The sequence below is a fragment of a genome, unplaced genomic scaffold (assembly GCF_019419815.1).
Source record: "Pyrus x bretschneideri cultivar Hongxiangsu unplaced genomic scaffold, Pyrus_bretschneideri_v1 Contig19, whole genome shotgun sequence".
NCBI classification, from domain to species: domain Eukaryota; kingdom Viridiplantae; phylum Streptophyta; class Magnoliopsida; order Rosales; family Rosaceae; genus Pyrus; species Pyrus x bretschneideri.
Genome location: NW_025999490.1, coordinates 2,826,771 through 2,854,446, shown reverse-complemented (window position 1 = coordinate 2,854,446; position 27,676 = coordinate 2,826,771). Strand labels below are relative to the sequence as shown.

Here is a 27,676-nt window from a genome sequence, read left to right as displayed (position 1 = left end):
TGTACTATTGGTAATTGTACGGTATTTGTACCGTACCATACATTTTCGGTACGGTAATAGTATTCAAAACCATTACTAGTGGTATACATACCACTATTATTAATATTATATCATTTATTTATTCATTTATATATATAATTAGGTATTATTATCATTATATATGCACTTTATATTTTTTTTCCTAATCATTTATCAAATCATCTCACCCTCTAACCTCTACTTTCCCAATAAAAAAACCTAAGCCTTCTTGCGCTGCGACTCTTCATTTTTTCACTCATCTAACCATCGGCTTCATCTATGTTGATGCCGTTCTGGCAACTCTCTCTCTCTCTTTGCTGTCCATCTCACCTTCTCCTTCATCAAATTGGGATGTGTTTTTCCCTGGCTTCATTTATTAAGTTAATTTTTGTACAATTTTAAAGAATGTAGAGATGGAATTTAGAAATCTTTGTACTATTTTTTTTAGGGATGTTGGGTTCTCTCGGCAATTCTTTCTTCTATTTACTTCTTGTTTCTTAAATGAATCTCTATAAAATTTTCATAATTAAATAAAAAAGTTTTAGAAAGCCAAAGAGTGGCCAAACACACATTTGGGCCTTGAATTGGGTTGGAAAAAAAAAATCAAAATTTCGCCCAAAAGAATGGCCCAAAACAAAGTGGTAATTACCATTACCATACCATGTCAACCGAATTATTTGGCATGCCGAAATTCGGTATACCAAAAGTCTAGCAGGGTAATGGTAATAGATTTTATCATATCAAAAATTTGGTATGATAATTGGTACATAGGTTTTGATACGGTAATCGTACCAATACCACCCCTAATTCTAGTTACAATAAAAAGATAAAATTTAACAACTTAACAAAATATAAACCATAAAACCTAAAAAAACAAGAAAGAAAAAAAATCTTTAGTCATTATTTCAAAAAGATATTTGGTCATTAATTACAGGAAAAAAAAAAGAAAGAAAAATGAATTAACTCTCTCTTGAGAGATTTTTCAATGTAATCATTACACAAAATAATACATAAATAGTTAAATATATATTCAAAAGTTAATAATTTAAAAAATATAATTCTTCACTACTACGTGTCCTGTCACAATTAAAATTTTCTCGTCTTTTTATTTGTTCTCTTTTCTCTCTCTATCTGTCTCGTACCGGGGTCTAATCTATCAGCTGCTGCCTTCTCAAATCTTCGTCTCGCTTTCTCTCTCCTCACTTTCTCTCTCTATCTCTTTCACTTACAATGCGCTGTTGATGAGTTTGATGTCTCACCCCACCAAACGCTCCTCAGCCATCAACCACAGCAGCAGCGGCACCTCCTCCTCCTCCTCCTCCTCTCTCAACCCTTCTTCCGCCGGCCCACCCATGAAAAAGGCCAAGTCGCAGGCGGTGGCCTGTTCCCTCGATCCCAGCAAAAATGGCCTCCACCACCACCACCACCACCCTCACACTCACCCTCCCCAGGACCCCGATAACGACGCCGTATTCGACCCCTCTTCCATGTCCCTCGACGATGATCTCAGGCCCGACGACCCCTCTCCCCGAGGCGTCGCCGCCAATTTGTCCCGCAAAAAGGCCCAGCCCCCTCAGCCCTCTACCAAGAAGCTCGTCATCAAGCTCGTCAAAGGTACGGCTTCTTGATCCTAAAACGCCGTCGTCTTTTGGGCTAATTTTGATATATTGGGTTCAGATAGTCATTCTAGGTTTTGTAGGATTGGATAGGATCTTTGGTTTTGCTTTGGGGTTTGAGGACTAGGGCAATTTGTTGACTTAGGTTTTGGGTTCAATTAGGTCGAACTGAGAGGTGGGTTCCAACTTGGATAATTCAGTTTCATGTGGGTTTTGTGCAAAATTTCAACTTGTATCATTTGCAAGACGGGAATAAAGAAATCCTTTTATGTTTTTGAATGTGTATTTGCCCTTAATTTTCTTTCCATGCTAGCACTTCTGCAAATTAGTTTAACACTAGTGCTCGAATCTTGCGTGTCCTATGCAATTTGCATGCTTTCGATGAAAACATGTTTCGTCTGCGGTTACTGTGATTGGCTAGCTGATTTTGATGACAAGTACTTCTTAAGCCATTATCTGGTCAGTGATTGAACTAGGGAAGTTCCAGTTCTGTCTATGGTAATCTGAATTAGGTGTCACCATTGCTGTCCTAGATGCTCTCTGTGTAGGAAGTAGTTGGTTCATGAACAAAGTGAAGGTTTTGCATGACATATAGCTTGAGCTTATTATCTACCATACATTTAGATGAGAGACTTTAAAGTTCATAGGAATTCTCTTGTTAAGACCCTATGAATTGGTTAAAACCTCAGATTCATAGTAAAACCATGAGAATTCAATAAAGGTGTCATTTTGAAATTCTACGTGTCTTTGTAGTGTATTTGTATTGTTTTAGTAGTAGCTTTGTAGTGCATGGGTATTCTTTGGTAGTGTCCTTGTAGTAATTATGCCGAGTTTAAAGTTCCTTGGTACTTTCAACATCCCTCCTCCAAAACATAGGGCTAATGTTCTTTGTAGCATGATTAGGTTTGGATTAGAAATTATGTTTTTCTGGGGTGCTAGTTACAAGCGGACGTAGCAGTGCACAATAATTGTTAATTTGGGCTGGTTGTCTGGTTTCATTGCAGCAAGGTCTAGTACTGGCTTCTACACACATACACACAAAAGCACAGACATGCGTACACTCATACATGAAGATAGAGATAGAGAGAGTTACTCACCAATGTCATGCTCATTTTGTTTTGCAAATTACACTACATTTTGACAAAGGTTACCAACTAATTCCATGTTGTCTTAATGAAGCTAAACCCACATTACCCACAAATTTTGAAGAGGAAACATGGGCAAAGCTGAAGTCGGCTATTTGTGCTATATTCTTGAAGAAACCTGATTCTTGTGACTTGGAGAAGCTTTATCAGGTAGAACAACCACATTTCTCTTTGTTTTGCAATATGAATTTCCATGCATTAGGGTTAACAGAAAACAAATCATGTTCTCCTCAGGCTGTTACTGATCTCTGCCTGCACAAGATGGGAGGAAGTCTTTATCAACGGATTGAGAAGGAGTGCGAAAGACACATAGCTGCAGCGCTGCAATCTTTGGTTGGCCAAAGCCCAGATTTAGTGGTTTTTCTATCACTTGTTGAGAGATGCTGGCAGGACCTCTGTGATCAGATGTTAATGATTCGCAGTATAGCCTTATATCTTGATAGGACATATGTGAAACAAACACCAAATGTGCGTTCATTGTGGGACATGGGATTGCAGCTTTTCCGCAAACATCTTTCTCTGTCTGCAGAAGTTGAACACAAAACTGTCACTGGCCTTTTAAGAATGATAGAGAAAGAAAGGTAAGTTATATTCCATCAATATCAACTAATGGTATGTTGTAGGACAGATTCGATAACATTTGTGGTGGGTTGGTTTGGAAAATGTGAGTTCAAAAAATGATCGTAAACTTTCAAGACCATAATTATAGTCCTTACTTCCCAGATTTCTCCTATTTCTAGAAGGTTAGTGAGGGTTTTAGGCTGTATGGGTGGATTGATTAGGTGAGGTTTTGATGGATGAATGCTTGTAGATATATGTTATATGTTATAGGCATTTGAATCTTCTTACTTTCAAAAGGAAACTTCTCACTTTTAAGTTCATTATATATAGCCAAGATTGTGTTGGGTCTGTAAGGGTAGACACTTGCAGCTCCAAATGTTTGTCTTATTAAGGGGTAATCGGTAGGCCATGAGGAGTAATAGTATATGTGGCGTGCCATAGAGCTCCCACACCATGAAGTAAAAAGCTTAGCGCCCAGGTGTTAATCAAGACCTAAGACTTGAATGTTGATCTATTAACATATTACAAGTCTCTTTATTAATTTGTTGCGTTTGTTTTTGCAACTAGTAAATCTACAATGTTGTGGTTTTGGTTTTCCAGATTAGGTGAAGCAGTGGCCAGGACTCTGCTTAACCATCTTTTGAAGATGTTTACAGCTTTAGGGATCTACTCAGAAAGCTTTGAGAAGCCATTTCTTGAATGTACTTCTGAATTCTATGCTGCTGAAGGCATGAAATATATGCAGCAAGCAGATGTTCCGGATTATTTGAAGCATGTGGAGGTGCATATTCTCTCTCCATCTCTCAAGTCTTTATGAGGCCTATTTACTTCAGCAATTTCTTTTCTTCTCATCTGTATTTTTTGAACATAATGACTTCTTCCTATTACTTTGAACCTATCTAGCTTGTCTCTTTGTCACTATGATGACTTATGCCTACCATTGGAGATTTTTGGATAACTTGTTGCAGACAAGGTTGCATGAAGAACATGAAAGATGTTTAATCTACCTGGATGCAAGTACAAGAAAGCCATTAGTTGCAACAGCGGAAAAACAGCTTTTAGAGCGCCATATTCCTGCCATTCTCGACAAGGTTTTGATCTTGTTATGAACTTTATTTTTCTATCTTCAAGTTTTTGAATTCTTTCTACCCCTATGTACTGAATTTAGGTAATTATGGTTTCCTTATAGGGTTTCACATTGCTGATGGATGGGAATCGCATTGAGGACCTTCAAAGGATGCACACTCTTTTCTCCAGAGTCAATGCCCTTGAATCACTAAGGCAAGCGCTTAGCTCATACATCCGGAGGACAGGGCAGGGGATTATCATGGATGAAGAAAAAGATAAAGAAATGGTTGCTTCTCTTTTGGAATTTAAGGCTTCTCTTGACACTATATGGGAAGAAAGCTTTTTCAAGAATGAAGTATTTTGCAACACCATAAAGGATGCCTTCGAGCATTTAATTAATCTCCGACAGGTAACCTTTTATCCCATTGACTTTTCCCATGTTTCCTCGTGTTTCTTTTCCTTCATAATAAAATGGGAAATCTTCGACGGGGTTTCAAGTGATGCAATGTAGGAAAGGCATAATTTAGCAGAGAAATGATACTCGATTCAAAAGTGGCGAGTACATGGTTAAGAGTTTGGATAAGTTTTGGTTATGGCCTTTCTATCATGAATAACCATCTATAGATTTATTGTCTTCAGTTGAATGTAGCTAGTTTGATTCCATGTACAATCACCCCTTCCCCACCTTTTCCAGTGTGTTTGCAATTTAAGTTTAATGCACTGCTCATAGACATGTTTGATGACGAGTTTTTCTTTCTGTTATAGAACCGACCTGCTGAGCTGATTGCCAAGTTTTTGGACGAGAAGCTTCGTGCTGGGAATAAGGGTACGTCTGAAGAGGAATTGGAGGGAATGCTTGATAAGGTCTTGGTTTTATTCAGGTTTATACAGGTAAGATTTAAGAGTTAATGTCCAAATTAATAATTTGATTACTGGGTTAATTAGCATATCTCATATGCATATTTTCTCTTATCTGTCCGTGCAAGCCCTTGTTACTTAGCTGCTCATGTCTGTCTACAAATGGTACTGATTTAAGGTTCTTTCTTCCTAATCCAGGGTAAGGACGTGTTTGAAGCATTTTATAAGAAAGATCTTGCAAAAAGGCTACTGTTGGGAAAGAGTGCTTCTATTGACGCAGAGAAGTCTATGATTTCCAAGGTAAATAATGGATTTTGATTTTCTTGACATAATACTGAATGAGCTCTCTGTCACTTGATTGGGCTGACCAAATTTCATGTGGACAGCTGAAGACCGAGTGTGGCAGTCAGTTTACAAACAAACTCGAAGGAATGTTCAAGGTGTGCATATTTTCGAAGTCGTATGTTCAGTTGTATTGATTAATTAATATTGCCCCATTATTCATGCCAAAATTAGGGATAGAATTTGTCCTCGCTGATGCATCATTTCAGATTGACTTTTATAGAGTGCACAAAAAGTGAGGTCAAGATCGTAGGGGTTGATTTGTTCTTAAACTTAATCCAGGCCCAAGGTTGCTCATCTCTATAGGATGTAAAATGTGGAAATGGATCTCTTACAGGCTTGTTTAACTGTTATAGTCTAATGAATTCTTGTACTAATTTAAGCTATTCCATCTTACATGCTGGTAGGTGTTGTAGTTAACATAGCATGAATAACACAGTTTCTAGGCTTAACTTTTTCGCTGTTCTCTTTTTGCGAGTACTCTTGGCTGTTCTACTGTTGGAGGATTTTGTTAAAGATTGTAGATTTAATTAGCACTGCAAAGCATTATCTGATAGCCATTAGTTGATCACAATATGCGGTACCACATTAGTGGTTTTCAGTCAACCATTTTGCTCATGTAACACTATGATTGGTACTAGGGAAGGAAACTAGGGAGGATGAATTAGGGTATGTTATGAAAGGAACGAAAAGTTGGAAGGATGGAGAGGAGTGTTCTTCTCTCCTGTTGTTTCGTATGCATCGTAGGAAGGAAAGGCTAGTCGAAATGAAGGAACAATTGGAATCTCCTTCTGAATGTCTTACTTTATTTGTTTTCTGTTTTTCGTTGCAGATGAAAACCATATTTAATGATGGTAAAACACAAGAAAAGGAACTTTCTGTATGGTTGAGTTCAACTTTGCTCATGTTATGGGTTGTAGGTTTTTTTCTTTTCTTTGTGGGCAACAGGGGAAATGTAAATAGTATAGCACTGGGTTGAGATCAACAAAGTTCATTTGTATATGAACTCCTGTAGTTAGTTTGGGATTCATAATTACTTTCTGTATCGTCCACTTTCTTCATTTCTTCTAAAAATCATAGTTACTTTATATAGGGATGGATTTGTGATTCACTTGTGGCTAGAGTTGTATTGCAATATTTAATGATACTAATTTTTTTTTTTTGCATGTACATCTTTTCAGGATATTGAACTGTCGAAAGAGATAAACGAGTCCTTCAAACAATCATCCCAGGCTAGGACAAAACTCCCATCAGGGATTGAGATGAGTGTTCATGTCCTTACGACTGGGTATGCTTCAAATTATTATTTTTTCTTTTAATTTTAAAAAATGGAATGCGAAAAGTTGGTTTGGTTTCTTGTGATGTGTTCAATATGTTCCCTTACAATATTAGCATTAAAACTGAAGATCATGAATCTGACTAAACATTTGTCTTAAAAAAATGAATTCATAAATTTTCACATTTAATTTAAATTTCTTCGATATTGCTGGATCTACTTTAAAACTGTTTATAAAGTTTGGTGAATTTGATTTATATGTCATTTCCATTTAATTCAACCGCATTTCAATCTGTCAAACAAGATATATTCTATATTTATTTAAAAGTATTCATTTGTGCATATACCTTGTTATTGAAATTATACATTTTAGTGAGAGAACATATGGAACCTATTGTGAAGAACTTTACTTAGAACTTGGACTTTATTTTTTTGCATTGTTTATTTTCTCCATATCTGCAAAGAGTTCTAAGCAGTGCTTTGGTACAGGTACTGGCCTACATATCCTCCCATGGATGTTAGACTTCCTCATGAATTGAATGTATACCAGGTCAGTACATGCTACCCAACAGATGCTTTCATTTTTGGCGAGGTTAATGTGCTTAGTAAATTGTTTAACTCATTTTTCTTTGTTCAACAGGATATCTTCAAGGAGTTTTACCTAAGCAAGTACAGTGGTAGGCGTTTGATGTGGCAAAATTCATTAGGCCACTGTGTCTTGAAAGCAGAGTTTCCTAAAGGCAAAAAGGAGCTTGCAGTTTCTCTGTTTCAGGTTGGTCATTATGCTTCTGTTTGCCGGCATTCGTTTTCATTATCCAGCAGAATTCTGTAAATCTACTTGTCTAAGTGAATGAATTATAATTGTTTGGTTTGCCAGACCGTTGTCTTGATGCTGTTTAATGATGCTGAGAAGCTAAGCCTTGAAGACATTAAGGATTCAACTGGCATTGAGGACAAGGAACTGAGAAGAACACTGCAGTCCCTTGCATGTGGAAAAGTTCGTGTCCTACAAAAGGTGGGTGTTTGGATTACTTTCCAGATTCATCTGCAAAATCTTTGTCTATAACATAATTGGAAATGTTGAGTCTTATCCTTATTTTTGGTGTTTTTCCATTTTCTAATTTGTGCTATAGTTTCCCAAACATAATTGGAAATGTTGAGTCTTATCCTTATTTTTGGTGTTTTTCCATTTTCTAATTTGTGCTATAGTTTCCCAAAGGGAGAGACGTGGACGATGGCGATACATTTACGTTCAATGATTCATTTACTGCTCCTCTCTACCGCATAAAGGTAATTTGATTTGCTTGTGCTTAGTGCAAAGTAACAGTTATCAAAAGGTCTCAAGCTCCATGTGCACAAAGGCTTGTATAAGTCTGAGAATTTGCATGGCTGAAAGTATTGTCCTGTCGGTTTTCACCTGTGCTTTAAACCACTCAGGTTCACTGTAGTTTTGGACCACTCCCATGATGTTGCTTACGTTGTTTTGATGGATGCAGGTGAATGCGATCCAAATGAAGGAAACAGTGGAGGAGAACACGAGCACCACTGAAAGAGTATTTCAAGACCGCCAATATCAGGTCAGCCTTTTCTCTGTGTTCCAGATTTTTCCTATTACGCACGTTGGCCGCATCCCAAATTTCAAAATAGATTGTTGCGATCGTTCTGATTGAAAATTGTCTCGCAGGTTGATGCTGCAATTGTTCGGATAATGAAAACTAGGAAGGTGCTGAGTCACACTCTTCTGATAACAGAACTGTTCCAACAGGTAAGTAAAAAGTCACTTGATTTCTTATTCAAATCCATTCATTTATACAAATCAGCATTTACGGGCCTGGAAACAAGTAACGAGCGAGGAAAACTATTGAGGGAAATTGTGTGTTGTTGGTGTTTGTTGTGGTGAGCAGCTTAAATTTCCGATTAAGCCGGCAGATTTGAAGAAAAGGATTGAAAGCCTGATTGACCGGGAGTACCTAGAACGGGACAAGAACAACCCGCAAATTTACAACTACCTAGCATAATAAAGGAAATGAAATCCAGCAGATATTGAAGTTTTCTCCTTTGTAAATGACACAGGAAAGACGACGACTTCTGTCTTGGGGAGGGAAGAAGGCAGGATGTCCTGTCCGGTCCGGTCCCTTCCCTCGTCTAATTTATTATGTACAGCGACTTGTAGTTTTTATCTTTTTTTCTCTTAAATTTTTGTACTTAGATTGTAAAGAATATTTAGTTCGTGCGAAAAAGAGTCGACCACTTGAATGAATTGCTGTGAACAAAGAAAAAAGAAAGAATTATCTTTATCTTCTCTTGCGGCGTCGGTGGCGTCTTCTCTGTGTTGTCGTCTTCTTCACCCGTTTTGTTTTCAGTAGTCTTTACAACACAAAAGTTCGTACCAAAATTCATCAATCGCTTCTTTCACTGGATTTACGTTTGGTTTTGCAAATTTCAACAAAAAAAGTTCGTCATAAAACGTGTTTCTGTAGAATTTTCAGGGGGCCAAAAGCTTTTCAAAAACTCATGCAAGACATTTCAAAAATGTTTGATGTTTGACGGAAATTCGTTTCAGGCTGTATGTCTTTTTCAACAAACAACGACGTTAACGGACTAGATGTTAGGGGAGAAGGAAATCAGTGAGGATTGAACTTATACTGTGATACATGGGTATGGATGCTTAGCGTTGATTTCTTCTGTCATTACGGTAAAACGTTATTTGTCCTGGCTGTAATGGTTTTTATAACGAAATGTGACCACAAAATACCGTCACCCTTGGAGTCGATATATCAGGGGTGAAAGGATGAAGAATGAATGGTAGTGCTTTGATGTTTTAACCTCCACCATCGGTTTTAAATGCGACGGTGGTGATTAAAGTATAAACTCAGATCATCATGAAGAGAACGAGATTACAGTTCTATAAAATTCTTTTCGTTCCACGCGATATTGTACTAATTTACCCTTAAAAAATTTAATTGAGTTTTAGAAATAATTATTAAAAATAATAACAAAATACAAGAAAATTTTGAAAAGTAAGTTAACAGTGTATGATCGGAAAAGGAAAAGGAAAACTATCGGACGGCCTTGACGCCGTCGGAATGTGAAGAAGCTGCGATGGCAGCAGCGGCCTTGGGATCCTCCGCCTCGAGATCCACGGCGATGGTATTGACGGCGGGAGGGTTGAGAGGGGCGCGGATGTCGGAGGAGACGACGGCGTCGTCTGGATCGTAGTCGGGATTGAGATTGCGATCGATGGCTTCGCGGCCCTGTTCGAGGCAGGGCTTGCAGGCAATCTCGATGGCGATCCAACCGAGAACCACTCCCACTATCGCAATCACTGAGGTCGTTATCGCCCCCATTTTCTTCTTCTTCTGCCTTCTCCGCGGTTCTGCTTCGTCGATTCTAGGGTCTCACCCTCGAGTCTCAACTCACAACGGTGTCGTTTTGTTCATTACGCCAACGAAGGGTATATTTGATAAAGCGACCTCGCTGGGCCACACTCCGCACCACGTAACCCTCGTCTAAGCCCATTTAGCAAGGCCTCTATAGGAAATGACGTGAACATGTGTTTTTTTTTTTTTTTTTTTTTGGCAAAAAACGTTAAGTTAGTTGGTTAAATCAGTGTTCACTTTTAGAAACCAAGTTCGAATCATTCATCAAAAGAAAAGAGGCGATCCTAGTCTTATTCTTTTTCGCACTGAAAAATGGTCTCTATGCACCCAAAAATCATCTACGAAAATTGTTTCTGTGTGCTCGAAAATAGTGTCCATATGCTTGAAAATGATCTCGACACCCAGAAAGGAATTAATTTTTCGCATGCGCATTTTCTCCTTCTAAATACTTTCCGCTCATTTATGTCTCGTAATTCTCTTCTAATTTGTTTACCTCAAAATACAAGCGTGCATAAGTAAAAAGTGTGCAGAATTCACTTCTCAAGAATCCCTATCCACCCTAATGTATAAGGACAAAAGACAGAGCGGCGTTGAGTCTTGCTCCTGGGGTAAGCTAGTACACAGTAAAAATTTAGGAAAGGAAAGAATCATTTACAGTTTACTATTTTTTTAACGTTGAGGTACCATTCACGCTTTGTTTTCAGTAACATAGGCACTTTGTTTCACAATAGCCCCACAAATTATATCCCGTTTCCGAAGATTCTAAAGTACATAATGTATGATATCCATTGCTCAATTTAATGATCAGATATGCACTAAAAAGTTAAGAGAATTTAACAGGCAAATCTGAGCCACTTAAAACGCAATGTATATTATACAGTGATGTATAGTAGGACTCTTGAGTTTCTTCTACATTTCTATTTTTAGTAAATAACCAACATTCACAAAACGTACCCATCCCTTGTTTCATACGCCTTTTCCTCTCTCTCATCACATGAGTAGTCACGTGATGAGAGAGAGATAAGGAGAGGCGTATGAAACAAAGGATATAAAGGTTTCTTGCCTCACAGGACTCTTCGACTCCAAGCTGTACGTTAACTGGTTTCCACCAGCTGTTCCTCTGTGTTTTGGTGTCCTTTTCAACTCCAAATCCAGCTCTTCTCAACCATAAATGCTCCGTTAACCCCCAGGTACTGAACAATCCTGCAACTCAATTAAGGGCATGGTCCTCTCTAAGTTTGGTTCAAGGACAGCTGTATACCTACCTTCACCCTTTTCTTCGACGCTCACACAGCTTCTTGAGCAATCCAGATGCCAAAACCATTAAATGTAAAGCGCTGAAATATCCGATGCAGATGCCACGAAAGCAACTCGTCCAAGGGTTTACTAAAACTGCATACGAAAACAGTCGCAAACCTAAGAAAGTCATGGAAGGATTACGTAAACCTGGTGTTTAGGTTGGAGGAATCTAAGCAAACCATGTGACCACAATAAGGAGCAAAAGTAGCTAGCTCAATCGAACCCTATGGTCACGGGCAAGATGCAGTTAAGGAGAGATGACTAACAATCTGCATTAGTAAGAGGAGCAGCGTATTTAAATTAATCTCGCGATAAACAGTATATCAAGTTCATCCGAAAACATGGGGATAATATCAAGGGTATCCAAGAAAGAGTAAAATAGTCTACGCAACAAACAATGAGAAATCAAGATAAGAGAGGAAGAGAAACCAAACGGTGAACAGCCATATAAACAGAGGAAAAACAACCGTATACTTAAATACATTCCAATAACACATAACCATTTTACGCACGTCCATTAGCTTTTTATAGCTACGGTATTTTATATAACCAGAACTTATTCAAGGACATACAAAGTGGCAGAACATGAAATGAGAGATTGACAAGCTAAGCAAACAGGACCTGCGAACTTGAGGGCGTCAAGTCAGAGAAGCAATCCGGTGCATCAACCACATTCCATCGAACACCAAAGCTCCACTTCTTCTCGCAAGTTCCTTTACGGCTAACCCTTGAGATTTGACCCACAGCAACATGAAGGTTCTTGCCCACAACATATATCATGCAATCACAGGCATTGACAGCAAAGGGTTTACAGATCTGCTCTGGCAAAGGGGGCCCTTCTATTGGTTCCCAGGAATCAGTATCCGCATCATAAACCTTAAGCTTCATCCTTTCAAGCTCTGAGACCACAAACAAATGGCCACAAATCACCACACTTGAACCTGTCCAGCCTTCTCTCAGTCCGACAGCCATGCTCTCCCAATTATTAGTTCTCGGATCATAAACCTGACCCCTGGGAGAGACAAAGAAAGGCCACAACCAGCCTTCTGTAACAAGAAGCTTTCCGTTGAGAACTGCTGCATCATAAGAGGCCATATTTGCTCCCATGCTAGCTATGGGATGCCAACTCCCTTTAACGGGGTCCAAAACCTCGGCTGAGTCAAGCTCAAAAAGATCTGAGCTGTTTCCTCCAGCCACATAAATCTTCCCATCAATAACTCCACTTGCGAAAAAAGACCTCGCACTTATCATCTGATTTATTACAGTCCACCGATTCTTCTGAACTTCATATTTCAGGACCAAGTCAAGCGGACAGTCCACATCAGAGACCATACCACCGCAAATAAAGAGAGTTCCTTCGTGGGGCATCGATACACATCTGAATCCATGGGGAAAAACTTTGTCTCTGCAAGGCATGGCAGGGATAGTGTGCCAAGAGAAATTAGTGAGATCAAGAACCTGCCATTGAATCCTTCCAGTGCACTTGTGAAAGGCAAAGACAAAAAGCCAAGGGACTTTGAAGCCTAATTCTTTTCTTCGAGTAAAAAACCGCTCTTTACTACCAAACATTAGATGCCAACGCTTGCAGACAGCTTTGCTTGCTGTGTGGCCTTCGACTGGAACCCGAAGGAGACAGTTAAGTGCAACATCATCAGGAAGGCCAGGAATGAGGGGGGTTTCCTCAAGAGACAGCTCTAACTCCGGGGAAGGATTCAACAACGAAGACTGGATAACCGCTAATCTAAACTTCGGGGATAACGCAATCTGAGAATCCCCTAGCTTGTGCACCGGCGCCTGTTGGGAGGACAGTCTAACCCGTTGCATCCTACCCCCCTTTGAGCAAAATATACAAAACCCTTGCTTTAAATGCAACTTAGTTCCTATATTTCGTCTCCGATAATCTTACGAAGAAAAGCACTTATCTTCCACAGGTTTTGTGCAAACAAAGCAATCCCAATATCCAAATTTACAGAAGCAAAGCCCTTTGCATGATCACAATCTAAACATCCAAACTTCTACTCACATTTATGAACAAAAAAACATGAACTTTTCCTCTCTATATACACCGCAGCCATTGTAGCCAATCAGAACACCAAATTCAGAACCAAAAGCTACGAAATTTCATCCCACTGATTAAAAAAACAGAAAACACCCAAATTTCACAATCACTCATAAAACAAAAATACCTCAAAAAGCAGCTCAAAATCCAATCTTTTGTCCTTTAATGCAAACAAATCCAACCAAAGACAAAAGCCCAGTTCGGAAATCACACAGAATCAAACTTTCTGTGACCTTTTCAGCTTCAACATTCACCAAACACTAAACCCAGAAGAACACAAACAATCTGTACAGCTTGTGAACATAAGCAGCATAGGAGAGCGAAAGAAGGAAGAGAGAGAAAGTGGTAAGGGGAACAAGGACTTACAACCAGAAAAGGGTTGAAAGATTGTTATACAAAGATGGTGACTTGATAAGATTTAGAGAGGCTTTTTTTTTTTTTTTTCATTTGCAAGGAAGAGAAGGAACATGGTTCTTTGATTCTGGATTAAGTAATAATTACGCGCCAAATCAGCGAGGTAATTACGCATGAGAGTGAAAAGATGCGGAATTCTTTTGATATAAGTTGGAGAGTGATGTGCACGCTCCTTAATGAAAGTGGAGTAAGTTGCAGACTCACTCTTAGAATATTGAAAAGGAGATTGACTACAAAATAAGATTAAGATTAAGATAAATGATAAAACCCTTGTTAATGCGTGTTTTTATGCTTGAAATGTTGTGTTTGATAAAGAATTTTGTTTTAAGTTCAATTCTAGAAGCCTGCATATTTATTTTAGTTCTACTTATCTTTGTAGTTATTTGATTTTTTTTTTTTGTTTCCGAACTTTTGACTTAACCTAATCATAACGCATAATTATCTTAAGAGTTTGAACATTTCAGTTCGTTTGAGCTACAAATATATGTTATTGTATATCTTGCTAATTAACAAATAAGCGAGAACGAGTGTGTTATGTAATTTTGGACGAAGACCTATTAGAATGAAAGTTATGACATCATATTAGACCTATTATTAAAGTTAGAGGTGAAATCAGCTCAAAATAGCTTGAATTTGCATTTATTCATGCTAGTGTTTGATGGAAGAAATTTGACCACTTATGTGTTAAACTAGTAATCCATTCATAAAATAAAGTGCCCTAAAATAAAATAGAATAAGTTCTCAACTTTATATCTTATAAAGTCCCATATATTATTCTCCTTTGCTAGGAAGATAAGAATTTTGCTGTGATTAAACCTTGGAGGTACCACAATGCTAAAGGAGAAAGATACCATCATTCACTTTTAACAAAATGAGAAAGAAAGGGAACCATCACGGGGAGGTTTAATGGTCGAGGTGAACTTTAGGTTCGTATTCCACATGACTGGTTTTGAGTTTGATTATTGTCACTCGTGAATCATATGATAGTGGTTAGATGAGAACTGAAATGTCTCTGTGAATCTTCCCGACTCCTGACTAGTCCCTAAAAAAAAATAAAAAAGAAGAAGAAGAGAAAAGGGATGTCTCCTCTAAACGGAAGAAAAGAATTTTGCAGTCATCAAACCTTGGAGGTACCACAATGCTAAAGGAGAAAGTTACCATTATTCTATTTTAACAAAAAGAGAAGGAAGGAACCACCATGAGGTGGTCCAGTGATTGAGGTAAATTTCAAGCTGGTATTTTACAAGATTGGTTCTGGGTTCGATTTTTGATGCTTGTAAATCACACGATGGTAGCTAAAAAGAGGCTGGAACGTTTCTGTAAGTGATCTTGACCCCCAAAAGAGTGTCCTGTAGTAACTTTGCCACCAACTGATTCCACTTTTTGAAAAAAAAAAAAAAAAAAGAAGAAGAAGAAGAAGAAGGGGAATGTCTCATTTTAACCAAAAAAGAAAAAGATAGAAAAGTGGTGTTTACATCCTTTGCTATAATAATAAAAGGTTAGGAATATCCAATAAGTTTATGATAAATAAATTGAGAGATACGTTTAGTATTTTTTTTCTCTTCAAGAGATGATTGAAAACGAAAGAAAGACAAATGGGAATCAAACCGAATTTTATTTTATTTTTTGGGAAAAATGATGGTCGCCGTGTTTTATTTTGCCATCTGAACTTCCAGTTTAATTCTAAAACTGCTTTGCACTTTTAATTCATGCAGATGTCTCTCGACGTTGGTTTGTTCAGTTACACCGATAAATTGTTGGTCATTTTTTGTTTATTTTATTCTTATTTCTTTCTCATCGCTTAGTTATCAAAATTCCAAGCGTTTATTAAGTTACGTTGTAAAATTACATTCTTAAAAGTTTTCACGTGACTACATTTCATAAAATTAGCAAAAAATTGTAACAAAATTGAGGTTGAGGTGTTGGTTTGTGAAAAAAATCGAGAGTTTATGGAGAAGCGAAACAAGTTCCTCAATTCATGGAGCATTGCTAGATTTTTTCTTTTAATTTTGGGTAGTGCCATTCAGTATTCACACCCCTTTTGTACCTTCCGCACACATTTATTAATTTTTGTCTATTGATCTTCTTCATTACATTTGATCGACCAACCGAAAATTAAGAAGAGTGAGAAGTAAAGTAAGTGTCTGGATAGCACCACACTAGATTTTAGGTGTGTCTAGTTTGTATTGTTGGGTTTAGTTTGGTCCAAGTCGCATAACCATCACACAATCAATGAGGGTATGAGATGGAGGGCTAATGGCCATGCAATGAGCATGGATTTTTTGAATCCCAATCCCTTTGAAGTCCAACCAATTCACGTCACTACATTTGTTGTTTGGAGGCACGTCATTTTTCAACCTCCTACACTGCAATTCCTATGATTCCTAATCCTCCTTGCTGGATCGGATACTTCTCTTTGCAAAACAGACCCAAGTTTGCAGACACTTCAAAGAAAAACACATGTTGGGTTTGCTGATTTTGGAAAGATAAAATAGGCAGATAGGAACCGTCACCAAACCGAACCACATTGTTAATAATCTGGTTATGTTAAAAAAAGAACCGAGTAACTATCTAAGCAACCGGTGCCTCTCATTCGTGAGAAAACTTGGCTATCGTGGGTTCAAACACTCACGTTTTCTGTGTCTCTCATCACCTGACATGTCGTTATGAGAGAGAGAGAGAGAGAGAGAGAGAGAGAGAGCAAAATTTCCTCCCACCCAATTCTCGCCATACTCCACCGCATATGATAAATTTCCAAAGAGAAGCTATAGCTTGTCTTGACAGAAGACTGCAACTGCTCATTAACATCCTTGATCATGATCTGCAATCTACGCATAAACAGAACAACCTCCAATCGACAAAGAAAGAAAAAGAAATGCAGCAGTAAGATTCCTGCAATGATTCCATAAAAATAATGCAATGAAGGTCTAAACACGATTCTGTACAGGGGAAAAACAGCAATAAGAATGCTTACGTGGTCGAATTTAGACTCCCAAATGAGTGTTATAGCTCCATTTGCTATCTCATATGCCACTGCATTCTTCTCTCTATAAACATGTAGTGTTCAAATTGCTGCATAAAAAAATCTGCACTTCAAAGGGGGTGACAGCGGAAGCATTACCTTGCTTCATCAATTTGAAAATAATAGCGAAGTCCACCTGAATACATCTTTTAGTGCTTTTCTTCTAAATTGGAAACTGCAAGCCAAAATGTATCTCCAGATTTCTGCGTCAATATGCCCTGCCAAGATTGGATTAAATAACTTTCACTGCTCCAAATCCACCAGATGCCATTCTCCTCGGCGCATCAACATTCATATTCTGACATCCCATGTCAGGAGGCTCTCATGCCAGACAGACCTGTTCTTCCAATTGGTTTTTGAGAACAGCGGAAGTGGCGTCCAGCCAACCTCTGACAGATACCGACATGTGCAGATAAAAAGGCTACTCCCTTCAAGACTATCACACTACAAGCATACAAGACTTATAATCCAAATAAAAGGAGTAACAAACTGGTTTGCCACTCTGATGTCTCCCAAATGGTTTGAGCTCTGCTTCAATCTCTCAAAATATGAAATATAGATCAATGGGCCAATGCCGTAGTTGGCATACAGCAATTTTCCCACAGAAGCTCCAGCAAGAGCCAGGCCGTTGGTCCCCATCAAAGAACAGGCCATATGCAGACACTAAAGTGAACATTTCAAGTGTCCCCCATAGATGTATATCACTGACATGTCCAATTAAAACCAGCAGGATCACCAGTAATAGTCGCACCAAATTTTCTGCGGGCATGCAACAGCAAAATGTTTAAGAATTCAAAATAACTAGCATTTCTGAGAGTGCAAGGACCATATGTCACTTACCGATAAGGTACTTTTGTCCACTGTACAACCCTATTCAATAACAGAAATAAATTTGTTGTGATAATCTTGTTGCTTAGTAATCATGTAAGGTAAATCAGGCAATTACATGCATTGTACAAGATAGTACAGAAAGAGGGATACGAAGACTTGAAAACCTTATCATATTCAGGATAACAATGTATAAGACAACAATAATGCAAGATGATCTTAAGGCTTAAGCAAGTTCGAGTGGATCGATTACTCCGCCAGACTTATAAACCAAAACTGAAGGTGCAGACTATAGTTAGTAATAAAGTACAGAGGCACACCACAGTATCTCAGTCTATTTCCTAAACACAATACATTTACTTCGAGGATGAAAAAGAAACAGAATAGTGCAGGTATAGAATGAGTAAAAATATGAAATCATTAATGAAAATAAAAAATTAAGATTTCTTTTCATTTTAAAGAGGGAGAGGGAGAGGGAGAGCTCATGTTCTTCTATCAAACCCATATTTATTTATAAATATTCACTACTTACAAATACATTGAATAGATAAAGCAACAAATTAGAGATTGACCTAGACTTATCTGGCCTTCCAATTTAACATAAAAGTTATTTGTGACCCAAAAAAGGAGTTTTCATCTTTAGAAGCTCTTCCGAGGCTGATCTGTTCCATGATCACTTAGGGTTTTGTAATATAGCTGAAGCAAAGCTACAGACTGTAGCAAAAGATAAAGATCTGTTTGGCTTTCCTCTTTCGCATTAGAAGCTATTCTTGACCCGGAAAGGCAATTCTCTGAATCTTTAAAAAGAAGAAGCTCTCTCTCCAGAGGCTTTTCTCTTTCCATTGACAGTGAATTCATGATCTCAGCGCTTCCTCCTCCTCCACCAAACCAGTGTCCGTTACCTCCTATAGAGTTTAAGGCAGTTTTGTCTTATACAGACCAATTCACCTTGGCCTGAAGATTGATAGAGATGTGGAGGCTTATCTGTTTCCATTGACAACTCAGAGTTGATCTTAGGCCTTTTTATTGCATTCATCATCTCAGCACTTCCTCTGGCTGCATAAGGACCACCGCTTCCTTTTCTCAGAGGTTAAGACAGTCTTTGTCTTACACCGACCAAATTCACCTTGGCCAGAAGATTGACTGGGATGTGGAGGCAAGGAACCACCAGTTTGAGGTTCCTCGAAGCCAGGTGACTAATTTGAGCCATGACCTGAATCAAGATCAGTTACAGCTTTCGCAAGATATGAAATCATACCATCAATGTGGCCTTGAAGGTATGGCATACCATCCGTAAAAGATTGAAATCAATCCTTATTAAGCTCACAAACTCCATTTATGACATAAGAGAATAATGGGCTGGAAGGGACACCAGTTGGTACTGCGCTACCAGAGGAAGCAGCCATAAAGGATAAAGGTTTAGAATCTGGGATTTCATCATAGCCACTGCTAGATGAAAATTTTGGAGGCATGGCGCTTGTATTGGTCTCATAGGCCCTCACATTCACCCGGCTATTTTGATTTGAGTCGAATCTCGTGGAGAAATTCAAGGGAGAGGTTAACTTACTGATGAGATTACTTGGATGCTGAAAGGAGGAGCATTGCAAGTCGTATTTGTCGAGTTGTTGAAATGGCTAGCATAAATCTAGCTCTTCTTTACCCTAAGATGGCCCAGATGGCCCTCTAGAGCCTGACGATTTTGTAACACCCTTTTGCAATAGAAGCAGTGGACACTGACATGTTTGTTTGCCTTTTATTTCTTAGGAGTTAAAAGGACATTCATTCTTGAAGTGAAAACGGCAACCCTTAACAAGAGCCTTGAGAAGAAGAACTTAAAAACTAGGCAAAAGCAATGAAGGGGTAAAGAAGATGCCTTGCTTCTTTGCCTGTTATATCCATGTGTGGGGATGCTACAAAACCTATTGATAAATTAAAATATTCGGAAAACGACAATTCTCATAAAACTCATTTAAGAAAAGAAGACACGTTACACAAATACGACCAAAATAGTTGCCACGTAAAGCTCATGTAGAGGAAATTTTAAATCAATCTTATCAGCAAAGCTCATACTGCTTAAGTAAAAAAAAATGTGCATGAAGGATGAACACGTGCAAAACAAATGCCCTTGAACTATAATTAATACACATTCTTATAACAAGGTCATGAAACATGTCAGTATCGATTTTGCATCAGTTAAGGGGTAATATAAGAAATTTCATCTCGCAGCAAAATATGGTATTGTCGTAAACTCACATAAGAAATGGTCTTCACCATGACATTGAGTCACCTTTTTCAATTTTGTATTTTTCTGCAAGATACAAAATCCAATACTAACTGATGTAAACAGTGACAGGTTGTTTCATGACACCCTATTATAGAATGTGTAATAATTATATATCTATTACGTTTGTTCTTCAACGTGTTCACCGCCCATGCAATTTATTTTTCTTAAGTATTAATAACTCTCTTTCATGCAGATTCTTACCGATAAGGTACTTTTCTCCACCGTACAAACCTATTCAATAATAGAAATAAATTTGTTGCAATAACCTTGTTGCTTAATAATCATGTAAGGTAAATAAGGCAATTATATGCATTGAATAGATAAAGCTACAAACTAGAGATCGATCTATACTAATTTGGCCTTCCTATTACGCATAAAAGCTATTTGTGACCTAGAAAGGAGTTTTCATCTTTAGAAAGCTCTTCCGAGGCTTATCTGTTCCATGGTCACTTAGAGTTTTGTAATATAGCTGATACAAAGCTATAGATATAGTGAGAGATCAAAATTTGTTTGGCTTTCCTCTTTCGCATTAAAAGCTATTCCTGTCCCAGAAAAGCAGTTCTCTGAATCTTTAAAAAGAAGAAGCTCTCTCTTTGAAGCTTCTCTCTTTCCATTAACGATGAATTCATGATCTACATCACTTCCTCCTCCTCCACCAAAGCAGTGTCTGTTACCTCTTACAGAGTTCAAGGCAGTTTGTGTCTTATACAAACGATGTGAATTCATGATCTGACCTTGGCCTAAAGATTGATAGAGATACGGATGCTTATCCGTTTCAATTGACAACTCAGAGTTGATCTTAGGCTTTTTTAGTGCATTCATCATCTTAGATGTTCCTTTGGCTTCACGTAAGCACTGCTTCCTTTACTCAGAGGTTAAGACAGTCTCTGTCCTACACCGACCGATTTCACCTTGGCCAGAAGCTTGACTAGGATGTGGAAGCAAGGAACCACCAGTATAAGGTTCCTTGAAGTCAGGTGACTGATATCAGCTAAAACTTGAATCAAGATTAGTTACAGCTTTCACAAGATATGAAATCACACCATCGATGTGGGCTTGAAGGTATGGTGTACCATCCGTAAATGATTGGAATTGATCCTTATTAAGCTCACAAACTCCATTTATGACAAAAGAGAATAATCGATCCATTTGTGTAACGTATCTTCTTTTCTTAAATGAGTTTTATGAGAAATGCCATTTTCCGAATATTTTTATTTATCAGTAGGTTTTGTATCATCCCGCACATGGTATAACAGAGGAAAGAAGCAAGTATCTTCCTCACCGTTTCATTGTTTTTGCTCCTGCTAGTTTTTGTCTTCTTCTTCTCAAAACCCTTTTTAAGGGGCGCCATTTTCACTTCAACAATGAATTTCCTTTTAACCCATAAGAAAGGAAAGGCAGAGAAACATGTGGGTGTCCACTGCTTCTATTACAAAAGGGTGAATATGACACGTAAAGCTTATGCAGTGGAAACTTTAAATCAATATTATCGCCAAGAATTTGCATGGAGAGCTCATACTGCTTGAGAAAAAAATTTGCATGGACAATGAACATGTTGCAGAATGGTCATGAAACATGTCAATACCGCTTTTGCATCAGTTACGAAGTAGTATTGCAAATTTCATCTCGCAGAAAAATATGGTATTGGCGTACACTCACATAATGGTCTTGACTATGACATTGAGTCACCTTTCTTAATTTTGTATTTTTCTATGAGATAAAAAAATCCAATACTAACTGATGCAAAAGCAGCAGTGATAGATTGTTTCATGACACCCTATTATAGAATGTGTAATAATTGAGTTCTATTACATTTGTTCTTCAACGTGTTTGCTGCTCATGCAATTTTACTTTTCTTAAGCATTAATGACACTCTTTCATGCAGGTTGTTGGCGATAAGATTGATTTAAAGTTTTACTGCATAACCTTTATGTGACAACTTTTTTTATCCTATTAAGCATTAACAGCTCTCCTAGATCAATCTCTATATTTGTAGTTATCTATTCATTGTATTTGATATTTATATAGATTATAGACATAGGGTTTGATAGAAGGACATGAGGTCTCCCTCTCTGAAATAAAAAAGAAATCTTCATTTTTTTTTCTTTTCATTAACGTCTTCATATTTTTATTAATTCTATATCTGCACTTTCAGTTGTCTACCAATGAATTTATTTCTTCCTTTTCCTTATATCTCTTTTCTTCATTAAATTTATTATAATTTTTTTTTAAATGTTGGATTACAATGAACAATGCAATTAGAAGAATATTATCAAGTGGGTTGCATTATGTTAAGGAATCAAGGGTTTGAGGACAAAACTAAATGTAATAGCTTATGACAACAAAATTACACAATTGGAAAAGATGTCCGCAAAGAAAACTCAAAAGAGAATCAGCGAGACAACAACTAAAATCCCCCTCGCTATGGAAACTCAGAAAGCTAACTGATAGAAGCTTTCCAATCAAGCCAAACTACGGAAAAGGACAAATCTTTAAAATTTATAGAAACCGACGCTCACAACGAAGACCATACTCTTTAAACAAAACAAAAAACGTAAAATTAAAATTCAAAACCACACATACCTTTGCTTCACCTGTTGCTGAAGCCATAAAGCCCCTTGTTTCACGCCATTCATTACTCCTGGAACATTAAGCCAAAATAACATCATTTTCACATGAATGGTAAGCATCATACCTAGTTTTTGCACAGCTTCTTTTAAGGGTAAGTATATACCTATCTTTTTGCGCCTAAATGGCATACAAAGGATGTCAAAATCTTACCCAAAACCATAACAAGCCCAAGCAGTTGGGTTTTGAGTAGTTCTCTTCAACATCATTGATGATGTAAAACAGAAAAGGACAAAAATAAAAATAAATAAACAAATAAACCGTAAACGCCTTTCAAAATGCTGAGCTTGAACCATTTTGGGTTGGACTCAAATTTTTTTCAGTATTCTTTTCAAGACCATTTCGAATGTTCAAGTGGTTTCAGGTACTATACTTGAAATCTTTTTCAGCAGGCTCGGAAGGCTTCATATAAAGTACTTCAAAACCATGTTTACATTTTTTTTTTCGTTTCAGCTACATTACTTGAAGATATGTCAAGCTAGTTTCAAAGCTTAATAAAAAGTGTCAACGAAAACATGAAAAGTTTACAACAGTTGAAAAGACGATAATGCATTCTCTACATAATAAATGACTACAGCAACTTCAGGCCTATTCGTGTCCCAATTCTAGGTAGCAAACTCACTTTCGAAATTGAGATGAAGAGTAATAGCGTTGTTGCAGGTTTTACGGTAATGACCAGTTGAGCCACATTTTCCACAATTCCGTGTAGACTGTTCTTCTCCATGAGACTTTTTTTTTTTTTTTTGGTTGAGATGAAAATCTTTCCTTCTTGCACCTTTCGCATGACCTCCATTTAGAAGAAAGTTCTTGTGGTCATACCCTAATATCTTTCAATGCACATTCAAAGACCCTCCTAGCTGTCGAATAACTTATATCCACTCCAAGATCTTTCCGCACATCCTCAATGGTATTTTTCGGTTTGCATTGGCACAAAACACGCTTGTACTTTGACTTTACAAACTCACCAATGAGAGAGCTGCTTGCTTGTGGTTGACTGCCATTTTTAGCATCTACTGAACCGCCATTTTTAGCATCTGATGAACAAGAGTGGCGGCTATCATATTTTGTTGTCATAAAATAATCAGCCTCGCGACTTGGTCGCATGGACTTTCCATATGCAGTTGTCATTCACGCAGTTCAACAATTCTCCAATTTGATTGGACATGTAAGTGATTAAAACGCTCTGAATACCAATCTGGGCCAGGATCGGACTGGTCGGTGGCCGAACAAAGCCAGTAACACACAAAAGAACACACTTTTAGACAAGGTATGATTTGCAGATGAATAAGTTGTTAACTGGGATTACAATGTTGCGCATAGATAAATACACAACACCAATGCAAAAAAGTACATAAGAATGCAACCGATTATACAACTTATGTTAACCCAGCTCTTAGATGTGCAAAAACAAGGCAAGAATTGTCATTGGCTACAACCAAGATAAGTTCTTCCATCATGGAAGAGCTTTTGCAAGCAAAGTTGATGCTTTGGGAACAATGTAGCTCGTGATTTATGCCCAATTCCAATGGAAATGGATTGAGTCGGCCAAATTATTGAAATTTTTTTTTCGAGTGAGCTCATCAGGCTGAGAAGAATCCCTAAACCCTAGCTTAATTTACAGCACAAGGTTTCATTTGTTTTGGTACATATAGGGGAGCAAAATTCCTAAATCAAATCGATTGCATAATTTAATCCAACAAAACCAAAATTTAACATCAATAAAGCGTAAGAATTTTACCAACGGCGAAAGCTACAGAGTGTTGCTGACGATGGCCGCGGTGTCGCCCGCGGCGGAGCTGACGGAGGCGTTTGGAGAGTTCTGAGCATGGAGCAAGCTGTTGTACGACGGGTGTCGAGTGAGGTGCCAAGGCCTGGCGGATTTTAGATCAGTGGTGTTGGAAATGGATATACATTGAACCTCGGGGGTATCGACTTGGGCCTGGCGGGCCCATGAATAACTTTTTCCCATTTGGATTACAAATTATTGGCCCATTTTTGGAAACCTGTGGAATTTACTCAACACACCCTCTCTTTAGAAAGTATGGAAGTACTATGTCCCATTCGTCATATTCCGAGCAAACAACCTGAATTGGATTGTAGAAATAATTTTCTTTTTTATTATATTGGAGGGTTTCGAACTCTAGGCCTGCTCCTGTCCACCACAATACTCGTCTTACGAGAGATTTTTCTATGTTAATGGAACACAGCTCGATACACCACGTGTCATGATACAAGTAAAGGGATACCTGATGTACCGTGTCGTTTTCTAAACACACTGAAAAATCTCTCCATCCTTACCAAAGTCTAATCCTAGTGGCTTAGATTGTATAAATAATTGACAAATAGAACAGTTGGAATTCATAGTTCCACTATTACCCTTTTGTGTCAAATCACCAAAGCCATGAACCATACAAACACAACTAGGGATGGGCAAATACCCATTAGTTATGGGTAACTGCGGTTATCCGCCCATTTAAATTTGACGGTTACGGTTATGGGTAACCGTTTAGATAAATAAATGGTTATGGGTATAACCGTTTATCCGTGAAATTTAAATGGGCGGTTATGGGTATTACCCGCTGTTATAAACAGGTACCATTTAACTGTTTATTTTAATATATGTAAAACTAAAAAGAAAAAAAAGAAAAAAATTAGTTTCTAACTAGGTTTAATATCCTGAGAAATGGTTATAAAGGGCCATATAATATATATATATATATATATATATTTTTTTTTTTTTTTATGCCTCACTTGAGAGAAAAATATAGTTGATAGAACAGGCTAATGTTTAATATATGTGATTAAATGTGCTAAAGCATTAGTGTTCGACATTTTTGTTTTGGAGTCTTTTGGAGCTTTGACCAATTAAAGATAATGATTACCTTGAGCATTTAAAAACATGTTATTATTAGATGATGCGTACCTATATATATATATTTAATTGGCCTCGAGTTTTCAATAAATATTTGATCCCAAAATTAGAAATCGATTAAAGGGCTTGGATCGATGAACATATGTTTCTAAATAAAAATCCAAATATTTATCAAATTAGCCTATTAGCAGATTGATGCGCACTTACATATATATGTATGTATACAAGAATATTAATTAACCTACAACCATGCATGATTTTTGTAATAGATTGACCGTCAAATAATTGGGAGACATTGCATATATTCATAAATAATATTGCCATTAATATAAAAATACATGTTAAATGTACTTATAACGGTATTTAATAGTTAGAAAAAAAGAAAATTATGACAAATTTCTTTTTAATTTTCAAGTTGTTAAAAAATAGGTAGACAGGTAAAAACAAAAAAGTAAACGGGTACGCGGTTATGGGTAAATGGGTATGCGGTTATGGGTAAATGGGTATACGGTTATGGGTATGGTTAACCGTTTATAAACAGTTATGGGTATGGGTATACCCATTTATGTAAATACTCAATGGGTAAACGGTTATGTGGGTAAAAGCTTAAACGGCTATGGCTAAATAATCGCGGTTACCTGCCCGCCATAACCGTTGCCCATCCCTAAACACAACCCCAAATGTAGAGTAGGCCCTCTCTAATAATTAGGCTATATTGTTGGTGATAAAGAAAGTTTAACATGCATAGAGACGAAATATCAAGGACAAGGGTTTTGGGTGTAGGACCAACTGCTGTTTTACGTGGTTCAGAGTGGCATCAGGTTTATTCAATTGGGTAGGCCCATGGACACACAAGTTGCTTCTTTGTTTGTTTCATTGTTTGTTTTACTCCAAGACCAAACCAGGGCCCAAGTGAGGCCATTGCAGACTTGCAGTGCTAGATTTCAGTATTAATCGGAATACAGAGCAGTACGCTTATATGGTGTTATATAATTGTAGAGACGTATGACATATTGTTTCGTGTTTCGATCACATTGAAAAATCTCTCATTGTGCTCTATCTTGCTAACCCATCAGAGTTGTTGAGTGCTCTCACAAAATGAAGATCAATTCAATGTGATACATATATGTTAGTTTTATAATTAATCAATTAATCATGTTCGTTCTTCACAATCCATAGTTAATTTGGATTACTTGATACTATGGCAAATTACTTACCAAGTTTTTGTGTCTTAGGCATCAAAATCTGGTTGAAATGATTTGCGAAGTGATCTGACACCACACTGTGGATATTTATATATTTACGTTGCATCCAATTCATGCTTTTACAACTAATTCAAAAACGTCCTTCAAACTAGTGATGATAAATACGAGCATGAAACTCTGTCAACCCCATATTTGTTCTTCTTTCCGTCTCAGAAAATATAATCCACCAAATTTATTGGTAATGTTGCGTACGCGCAATATACTTTATAATAACGACAAGTCTTTTCAATTACGCACCTACTCTATTAACATATCAAAATTTGGTTCAATTGAACTAACTTTACGTTGAACTCTACAAAGTGGAAGTCAATTTCACCTTGTATGATGTGTCTTTGTTGCTTCTAGTCCTGAATCACTAAGATCTCCTATTTGGGATTGGAAAAGCCCCTCCAAAAGAATGGAAAATTTGCAATTGTATTTGTATAAAAAATCAGTAATTATAATTTTCAATAACCTAAGTCCTAAACCTGAATTCCAAGGCACATGCAAATTCTCCTAATTTTAATTACGATAAAATATATATTGCTTGCATGTACATTGTACAACCTATTATAGGTATGCAAAACCGTAGAAAAACCATATCCAATTCCCTTCTTAGCTATGGATGCAATTCTCTGGCAATCTACACTTTGGGTTTAGGGTTTAGGGTCATTGCAATGGAGACCATGGGGAGACCATTGACCCAATTTATCCACTGTTTTAAGGTTTTGGGTTTCAACGAATCAATTTCATAATGCAGTC

At 37.5% G+C, this 27,676-nt stretch overlaps 3 protein-coding genes and 1 long non-coding RNA gene across 9 annotated transcripts; 1 reads left to right on the top strand and 3 right to left on the bottom strand.

Moving 5' to 3' along the window:
* The first annotated feature begins 1,152 nt into the window (after window positions 1-1,152).
* On the top strand, window positions 1,153-9,186 carry LOC125476313 (cullin-4-like). The gene is made up of 17 exons (XM_048582188.1): window positions 1,153-1,632; window positions 2,814-2,929; window positions 3,014-3,360; window positions 3,941-4,121; window positions 4,309-4,431; window positions 4,530-4,817; window positions 5,174-5,299; window positions 5,465-5,566; window positions 5,653-5,706; window positions 6,790-6,896; window positions 7,374-7,434; window positions 7,525-7,656; window positions 7,762-7,899; window positions 8,094-8,174; window positions 8,381-8,461; window positions 8,569-8,649; window positions 8,789-9,186. The coding sequence occupies exons 1-17, from the start codon at window positions 1,260-1,262 to the stop codon at window positions 8,900-8,902; spliced, it is 2,505 nt and encodes an 834-aa protein (XP_048438145.1). The 5' UTR covers window positions 1,153-1,259; the 3' UTR covers window positions 8,903-9,186.
* Window positions 9,187-9,818: 632 nt separating this feature from the next.
* On the bottom strand, window positions 9,819-10,302 carry LOC125476314. Its single transcript, XM_048582189.1, has one exon. The coding sequence runs from the start codon at window positions 10,229-10,231 to the stop codon at window positions 9,944-9,946; it is 288 nt and encodes a 95-aa protein (XP_048438146.1). The 5' UTR covers window positions 10,232-10,302; the 3' UTR covers window positions 9,819-9,943.
* A 1,685-nt stretch (window positions 10,303-11,987) lies between these two features.
* On the bottom strand, window positions 11,988-14,235 carry LOC103951283 (F-box/kelch-repeat protein At1g30090). Its single transcript, XM_009362619.3, has one exon. The coding sequence runs from the start codon at window positions 13,385-13,387 to the stop codon at window positions 12,170-12,172; it is 1,218 nt and encodes a 405-aa protein (XP_009360894.2). The 5' UTR covers window positions 13,388-14,235; the 3' UTR covers window positions 11,988-12,169.
* A 2,305-nt stretch (window positions 14,236-16,540) lies between these two features.
* LOC125476312 lies at window positions 16,541-24,689 on the bottom strand. Of its 6 annotated transcripts, none has more exons than XR_007257590.1 (6): window positions 24,537-24,689; window positions 23,421-24,009; window positions 22,754-22,811; window positions 17,899-17,928; window positions 17,011-17,817; window positions 16,541-16,928 (listed from the first exon to the last, which is right to left on the bottom strand). It is a non-coding gene; the product is annotated as an uncharacterized LOC125476312 (long non-coding RNA). The 6 variants fall into 6 exon arrangements; XR_007257593.1 differs by having other exon boundaries at window positions 16,541-16,884; XR_007257592.1 differs by having other exon boundaries at window positions 16,541-17,083; window positions 17,158-17,817.
* Window positions 24,690-27,676: the final 2,987 nt, after the last annotated feature.

Excerpts from the sequence above, each read along its gene's own strand:
- LOC125476314 (XM_048582189.1), bottom strand. The coding sequence starts at position 10,231 with ATGGGGGCGATAACGACCTCAGTGATTGCGATAGTGGGAGTGGTTCTC.
- LOC125476313 (XM_048582188.1), top strand. The coding sequence starts at position 1,260 with ATGAGTTTGATGTCTCACCCCACCAAACGCTCCTCAGCCATCAACCAC. Across the intron at positions 5,300-5,464 it reads TTTTATTCAGGTTTATACAG|GGTAAGGACGTGTTTGAAGC; the intron begins GTAAGATTTAAG and ends TTCCTAATCCAG. Across the intron at positions 8,650-8,788 it reads TAACAGAACTGTTCCAACAG|CTTAAATTTCCGATTAAGCC; the intron begins GTAAGTAAAAAG and ends TGTGGTGAGCAG.
- LOC103951283 (XM_009362619.3), bottom strand. The coding sequence starts at position 13,387 with ATGCAACGGGTTAGACTGTCCTCCCAACAGGCGCCGGTGCACAAGCTA.